The 8296-nt window shown below is 46.1% G+C and overlaps 1 protein-coding gene across 1 annotated transcript in view; it reads right to left on the bottom strand.

Annotated features, from left to right (window-relative positions):
* Positions 1-1244: 1244 nt before the first annotated feature.
* Positions 1245-8296, bottom strand: part of atp10d (ATPase phospholipid transporting 10D) — a 57827-nt gene continuing 50775 nt past the window's right edge. Inside the window, 10 exon segments of the mRNA XM_041972341.1 lie at positions 1245-1891; positions 2701-2891; positions 2973-3077; positions 3156-3292; positions 4130-4250; positions 4252-4293; positions 7442-7567; positions 7721-7797; positions 7872-7977; positions 7979-8155. Coding sequence (XP_041828275.1) covers positions 1708-1891; positions 2701-2891; positions 2973-3077; positions 3156-3292; positions 4130-4250; positions 4252-4293; positions 7442-7567; positions 7721-7797; positions 7872-7977; positions 7979-8155 — 1266 coding nt within the window. The 3' untranslated portion in view covers positions 1245-1707.

Genomic DNA, 8296 nt, shown 5'->3' with positions numbered 1-8296 from the left:
CCTGAAACAAGTTTTACGGCTAAAACTGGACGTTAAACATAAAAGATGATCTCGTGTGATGATTTACCTGTCTGCAGGTAAATGAACCCGTTTTAAGAGTTTAAGAGAACCAACACTGTGAAAAGTTGTGACATTATAGGCTGAGAATTAATAAAAAACCTCTGAAAATGTGCTAATGAAGCCGATAATGTGAAGAAGAAATGGATATGACTGCGTTCCCTGGGACAGAAGATTTTTGTGTAGTTTGGGCTGAATGTTTCCGTTATTACGAGGTTTTTTATGTTGCTAGACGATGCTGGCTTGTTGAATAAACTCAGCACATTGACGACGACTGTCCCGTGTGTTTCTGCTTGGGTTCGTTCCTGTTTGTCTGCTCATCAGGTTTAATTAGCAAATTCACTTCTCATGTTTCCTGTTAGTTCCTCTGTGTATTTATAGCCTTTGCTTTTTAGTTTTCTTTCTCAGATCACCTGTCCTTGTTTCCCCGTCTGTGTCTCTCATGTTCGTCCTGTAAGTGCTTCAAAATTAAAACCTTTATTCCTGCACCCGTCTGCGTCCTGCCGCTCTGTCCAGCATTTGGGTCTACGTCCTCCTCAAATCGTGACAGAATAATTGGACCCACCACGGACTCGGCCAACCACTGAAGAACCAGAACCGGTGATGACCAAGCACCGTCCCTGAAGGACCACAAGGGGCAGGCCCTCCAGGCACCATAAGCTAAAGAGCGGAGGCCTGAGCAGTCATCTTTCCAGGGAACCAGACCACTGTGGGCCCCTGAGCAAAACCCCCAACCCCCGACCGGATCTGGCAGCCCGCTGCTCCCAAAACTAGGATGGGCTAAATACAAAGAAAGTATTTCCCAGCTGGGATTAAGTAGAATAAAAAATAAATAAATTAAACAAAATGTTCCTGTTTATCCCGTTGGACCAACAAGAAGACATTTCCTAAAATCTGTCCAGGAATGTTGGAATGTTCCTGGAATATTTCCTTTAACCCACTGGGATCAACAAGGCAAATGTTTGCTTTAACCCATTGGTATTAATGAGGAAACAATTCCTATTATCCATCCAGGAATGTCGAAGAACTTTCTTTGAACGTGTGTTTTAACCCGTTGGGATTATTTTTTGGTTAAAAAATCCTGATCAGACACATTTAATTTCATTTTAATCGTATAAAACTCAGTTTTCTGATCCTGCTGAACAAAGGAACTGAATTTTCCTCCGACACAAAACGCTGGACGATGCTGGAAATGAAAAACAAAAAACATCAGAATCATTTTATTGTAACATGATTAAAAACAGCTGAGTCATAAAAACAGATCAGCTGATCTGCAACTTGCCGCCACCGAAACTTCCAAGTCCAGTTTCCACTTATTATGCTTTAAAACTTAAAAAGTCTTAAAATAATTTTAAAGGAAGTTTTTAGCCGGACTTCATGAAGCCGAAGACGATGTCGGACGGACCTAAACATGAACAAACAAACAGCTGACAGGAAGTAAACACATTCTAGGCAGCAGCAGCTGAGTCTTCACGGAGGACATCAGAACCGGTCTGTACTGTTCCCGGCTGACGACGGTTTCTGGGGTCTCTGTGGACTCTGTGGTTCTGGTTCTCAGTTTCATCAGACTTCATAACGAGAGAGTTCAGACAAACCGGGCTGGTCTGGTTCGACCATCCCACTGCGATGGGAGTGAAGTGGTAGTGGATGTCAGGACATCACTTGGTCCACGCTGGGATCCAGACCCGGGTTGTCCACGCAAACCGGCAGCCTGCTGGTTCTGGAGTGCTTCTGGTTCCAGCGCTGCATCCTCCGCCGGTATTCCTCCGTGTCCCCCTCGTCTCTCCGAGATGCAGACGGATGGAAGGATTTGTGGAGCGTCCGGAACAACAATCTGAACAGGACAACACACAAAGCAGAATAATTACAGGAAGTCTGAAAACATCGGAATGGTACTGGACCCGGGTTCTGACTGGGGACGGTGTTGGGAGCAGGAGGACCGAACTGGGAATGACGGATCGCAGCCAAAGAAAATCAAAGTGAAAATGATGCAGTTGTTTGTTTTCCTGAAATTTAACTGCGGTTCCAGAGAACCGAGCAGGAACGTTGGAGACATGAAAGAATTCCAGGAAAACTCTGCAGGGTTCTGAGGTTCCCGTTGGTCCCGGTCTGCAGGGTTCTGAGGTTCCCGTTGGTCCCGGTCTGCAGGGTTCTGAGGTTTCCGTTGGTACCGGTCTGAGGGGTTCTGAGGTTTCCGTTGGTCCCGGTTTGCGGGGTTCTGAGGTTCCTGTTGGTCCCGGTCAGACTGTGTGCAGGGTGAGTGGAGTCCTTTATGATGCTTGCTGCCCTCCTCTGAATCCTGGAGGAGTACAGGTCCTGAAGAGAGGGCAGGGGGTTCTAATGATGGGCTCTGTAGTCTGGTCTGGTCCTGCTTGGTGGCAGGTCCAGACCACACATTGATCTGGAGGACGAAGCTGATGTTTTCCTCCCACTTCAGGTCCTGAGAGATGATCGGGGGCCAAACTCACCAGACTCCACTCATCAGAGCTACAAACCAGCTGGTCTCATAAGAGACGACCAACCAGGAGACCAGGCGGGATCATCAGGAGTCTTTGATTCGCTCATCCTGAAAACATCTGGACATTTCCTGGACAAGGACCGTTGAGGTGTCTGGGCAGAGCTGATCAGCTGTGTGTGTGTTACCTTGGTAACAGAGCGGTCACAATGGTGAGGGACACATATGATGTAGAAGCCAGCTGGGACATCTGGAGCGTCTCCACCCCCAGCGGGTTGGTGGGGTTGGCTGCAGACCCACACAGAAGAGGCTGAAGAGCAGCACGAAAGCCGAAGTAGGAGGCGGCACTGAGGACCAACACGAGGACATGAATCCACGTCTGCAACACAGAGGACAGGGGGACAGGGTTGGTGGACCTGCTGGCTGACATGGTGGACTCACATAGACCTGCAGTTCTTACCAGCGTGTTGCTCTCGATGACTTGATGCAGCAGGATGATGAAGAGCGCCGAGGTGTTGATGGGCGAGCCGAAGGACAGATCCCCGACGTCCGAACCCGCCAGAGCCTGAGACAAACACTAGAACCTCAACCCGAAGGAACAACAAAAAATAAAACTTCTCCCATTTTACCCTAAAATACTCACAAAGTAAGGCACGAAGAAGCAGACCAGGCTCTGGTAGAAGGCGTCCAGGATCGTGATCCAGAACATGGAGGGAGCAAAAACCTGAAAGGAAACAGAGCAGGTGGGTTAATAGCTGGAAGGATGGAGGGGGACCAGGTCTCGATGTGGTCCAGTCAGAGTCCAGACCTCATCCTGACAACAGGAACCAGACCTGCTGGAGGGGCACCAGGTCTCAGTGTGGGACCAAGTCTCAGTGTGGGACCAGGTCTCAGTGTGGTCATCAGGGGGAAGGGTCTTGGTTTTGTCAAAGGTTACTGAAGCGTCTGATCCTTAGCGTAGGTTGGGACTTTGGTGGCAGGCTCAGTGAAACCTGGGCTGCAGGTATGGACCAGGGTGCAGGTTCCTAGTAGGGGTCCATATACAGTGTTTTGTGTTTCCATTTGCAAACCTAAATAAGACCATGGGTACGAATAACGACTGGACTCTCGACATGGGTTAGGGGCTAACCCCAACCCTATAATCTGATGCCCCATTAAAATACTGATGTCATCAAATCAGTTTTGTTGATAATCTATACCCCGCCCCCTGATATTTAAGACATAAGTCATGCTTTGTTTTTTTTATAAAAAAATAATCATTTAAGGAATTAAACTGGTATTTAAATGGTTAACAAACATTCTAGATTGTTTGGGAGATTTGAGCAGATGTTAGGTTTAAATTATTTGTTAAAAAAGGCTGAAAAAATCCAAGAGGCAGTAAAATGCATCGACATGGAAAAGACTGGATTTACTAAATCTGACCAAAAAGAAGCTACTGGAAAAACCGCGACGCTTCAGGACAGGGAGGATGAGACCAGAACCTTCAGAGAATTCATGTCCAGCACAGCTGCTGGGTGTAAACATCTGGACTAACGAGTAGGCAGGATCTAGGAAACTGTATGGTGGTGTGTTCAGGGTCACCTTGAAGGTTCGTTCAGCTCCATAAAGCTCAGGAACTGCTCATAGTGTCAGCAGGCGTGTCCTGGTCCAGGACGCCGTAGATGAGAGGAGGGACGGAGGTGAAGACCAGGTTGAAGAGGATCAGGACCCAGGAGTTGATCATGACGCTCCCAGAGAAAACCACAGAAGAACTGGTAGAAGAACAAGAGGTTGACGTACATCTGCAGGAGGACAGAGGACACAATCAGCTGAACTACGGACCTAACAACAAACCATGAAACCATGAGGAGGAGGAGGAGGAGGAAGAGGAAGGAGGTAAACCAGGTAAGGGAGATACTGAAAACTACTAAAACATTTTCAGTCTCCTGCATCACAGGTTATTTGTCTCCATGGCAACGGGAGAGGGTTTCCTCCACCATTTTGAGAAAAAACAGTAACACCTTCCAGGTGGGACCTTCAGTAAGACGCTGCCAGCCCACAGTAGATGGTTGTGGAGAAAAGCTGCTAGATGACAGTAATGATGCCGGTAATGTGGTCTTTGGTTTTAATGTATAAAAATAACATGTACAGATATATTGAGACTGGTAGCAGTTTATTTAGTGTTATAATATTTTCTTCATAGTTCCTGGGTGTTGCAGCTGGGTGGGCGGGGTTCCAACTGGGTGGGCGGGGGCAGAGGGACACCATCACCGCTATTAACCAGGTGGACAAGGAGTTGTAGGAAATAAAGAACGTAGTGGGACGAAATGAGGACAAACAATAAAAACATTGTATAAGATAAATAAAGGAAATCCTCCTCTTGTGTGTTTCGTTAGCTCCTTTCCACCGAGAAAAGCAACCAATTTGCAAACTTTTTTAGCCAAAAAATTAAAACAATTAGGCAAAATATTAATTCCACACAGTCAAACAAGAAAAGTAGTCTGTGTCTAAAAACCCGGAAAACAATTCTGCTGTCATGTCGCAATTGTAAAATGGTGAATTTAAAAATCCTACAAGAAACAGTTTGGCAGTTTGAAATCAACAACCATGATACTCTGGACATGATACCATCCGACTTTTTAACCAGTTTTTACCTCAGTAGAAAGTGGTCTCCTACTGATAGTAACAGCTCGCTGGCATCAGGCATTTTTCCCAAGTCACTAAAGATAGCTGCTATTAAGCCTCCTAAAGAAAAAGGACTCTAGACGCCTACTATAATGAACAACTACTAGACCGTCTCTAACCTCTTTTATTTCCAAGATTATTGAGAAAGTTGTATTTCACCAGCTTAATGAATTTTTAAATGAAAGTGGATATCTTGATAAATTTCAGTCCGGCTTCAGACCTCTCATCACAGACCTGAAACAGCTCTGGTCACAGGGGTAAAAGACTGGTTCTGGTCTAGTATCAGTCCTGGTTCTGTCTAGTTTTAGTCTCGGTTCGTTGGAGTCTCAGTGCTGCCGTTTGATACTGTAGATCACAGAGAATCCTGTTTTGCACAGGCTGGAAAACTGGGTTGGACTTTTCTGGAGCAGGTCCTTAACTGGTTCAGGTCTTATTAGAAGGCCGGAGTTATTTTGTTACGATCGGCAGCTATGAATCCGAACGAATGTGGCCATGACTTGTGAGTCCCCCAGGGGTCAGTCCTTGGACCTCTTCTGTCAACTTGTATCTGCTCCCTTTTGGTAAAAATATTACAGAACTATAGCATTCATTATCAAAGTTATGCAGATGATACACAACTTTATTGACTGTCTCTGCCACCAGATGACTGCAGTCCAATAGACGTACTGTGTCAGTGTTGGAGCAAATAAACATCTGGATGAAGGAGAATTTTTACAATTAAATGAAGACAAAACTGAGATTATTCTCTTTGTAGCAAAGAGAAGAGGGTCAGCATTGGCAAACACCTGGAGACTCGGGCTCTTAAAATCACTAACCAAGTTCGTAACCTGGGAGTGTTGATATGACTCAGACCTGACTTTCAGCAGCCACATCAAAGCTTCACTAAGAAGTTTTTACCAGCTCAGAAACATCAAACAGAAATAAAAGTTAGTTCCCAGAAAGATCAAGAGAAAACTCATCCATGATCCATCTCCAGTAGACTGGATTACTGTAATGGTCTTTTAACAGGACTTCCTAAAAAGAGCATTAAACATCTGCAGCTCATCCAGATGCTGCTGCTAGAGTTTTAACCAGGACTAAGAGATCTGAACACATCACACCAGTTTTGAAATCTTTACACTGATTTTCCAGTTCATACTGGTTTCCAGTTTACACTGGTTTCCAGTCAGTTACAGAATAGATTTTAAAACCCTTCTGATTGTTTACATCCCAGAATGGTTTAGGCCCAGAATCCATCTGTGATATGTTCAGAGAATATAAACCTAGTAGAGCCCTTAGATCTAAGACTCTGGTCAACTAGTCCAGACCAGAGTCCAGACTAAACATGGAGAAGCAGCATTTAGCTGTTATGCTGCAAACAAGTGGAACAAACTGCCAGTGGAGATTAAACTTTCAACCAAATGTAGACATTTTTAAATCCAGGTAGAAACATTTCTTTTCTCATGCTCCTATGCAATGAAATCTGCACGTTAACTTTTTTAAACTTATCTTGCTTTTTAATCATTTTAATGTATTATTATTTTATTGTGATTATGTGTTGATGCCTTTTACTATTTCTAAATATCTGTAATGTCTTTGTTTTATGTAAAGCACTTTGAATTGGTCCTGTACATGAAATGTGCTGTACAAATAACTGCCTTGCCTTAGCGTAGCAGCACTTCTAGACCTCCAGCCGTCCAGTCTGGTCCCGCTCTGCTGGACTGAAGGGACCTAAAGCTACTTTCCACACTGGCTGCTACATGCTGGCAGCAGAACTGGCTCCTTAATTTATCTGGATGGGTTTTATAACATGAAGTTTTGTTTCACAATGACAGAAAATGTTTTAGTGGTTGAGCTTCTTATTAACATCATCTCCCTTTTTCCGTGGAAATCCTGGTTTTCCCCGAGTGTGGCTCTTAGGAGGATTAATATGGAATGTGGCTTTATTTCTACAAACAGCTTTAAATATCTAACATGTGGTGTGGAAGGTAATAGTGGATTGTGTACAAATGTCACATTTCACATCATTTCCTTGGTTTATTCTGGAATGTTGGTGTCGCCGGTTCCCGTTTTTTCTAGATTTGTGCGTACGCCTGGGTCAGAGTAGCTGTAGAGGAAGGAACGTCTTCCCGTCAAGTTTGGTTTTTATCAATCCCAGAAATTGACTAGAACTGGCCTACGCTGGTTTTTGTTCCTACGCCAGCTTTACAAATGAGGCCCAGATGTCCAGAGACTCCTCCTGGATGTTCTGTGAAGAAGCCGGCATGAAGACGGAGAAAGACTCACCACGTTCTTGTAGATGAAGTAGAGGACCATGTTGGTGAGGCGGCTGCAGCACCAGTGTCCGTGGACCAGCAGCAGCTTCCGGAGGTGCTGGAACCTGGAAATGGCGAAGTCGCTGGACATGACGGCCTGTGGAGGGACAGAGACGTGACTCCGGGAACACAGGACGGTAAAAACAGCTGTTTTCCAGATGAGATCTGTATCTGATGACATATTTCCTGACACGGAGACATGAGGACAGTTTCCAGAAACTGGACGCAGCCTCAGTCCGAAAATCTTTACCTGCATCCCCTCCTGACCCGATATTCCGATTCCCACATCAGCCACCTGGATCATGCTCACATCGTTGGCTCCATCACTGCAGAAACCAGACATCCATGTCAGAAAAAACACTGTCTTCAGAGGCTCTGTCTTCAGGAATTGTCCTCCTCACCCACAGCCAGCGTCATGACACCCAGCCGGTCCCGGACCAGCCGGACCACCTGGCTCTTCTGCAAGCCCGGTGTGGACCTGCAGCAGATAACCGCTCTGCACCGGCAGCCTCAGGTCCAGGAAGCTGCTCTTCAAGGTCCTCCTGCAGAGCGAAGTCCAGGTCCGCCCGTCGATGACCAGGATGAAACCGCCATCCGAGGACGAGTTGTCCTCACGGTCACCTGAGCTGTCTCCAACACGCTGGACCTCCTCCATCAGGTCCTCCAGGAGAGCTGCACATGCATCCTGCAGGAGAAACCCATGATGTGATGTCATTGTGACGGTTCATTGAGACACTGCCAGACCCCATCCCCAGCCCCAACTTTATCGCCCTGTCCATGACTCCGCCCCATGTCCCCGCTCCTGGTCCGAGCTCATGGCCCCGCC

This window comes from Melanotaenia boesemani, chromosome 20, assembly GCF_017639745.1.
Source record: "Melanotaenia boesemani isolate fMelBoe1 chromosome 20, fMelBoe1.pri, whole genome shotgun sequence".
Taxonomy (NCBI): Eukaryota; Metazoa; Chordata; class Actinopteri; order Atheriniformes; family Melanotaeniidae; genus Melanotaenia; species Melanotaenia boesemani.
The sequence above is the reverse complement of the archived record's forward strand: the minus strand, read 5'-3'. Positions and strand labels throughout refer to the sequence as shown.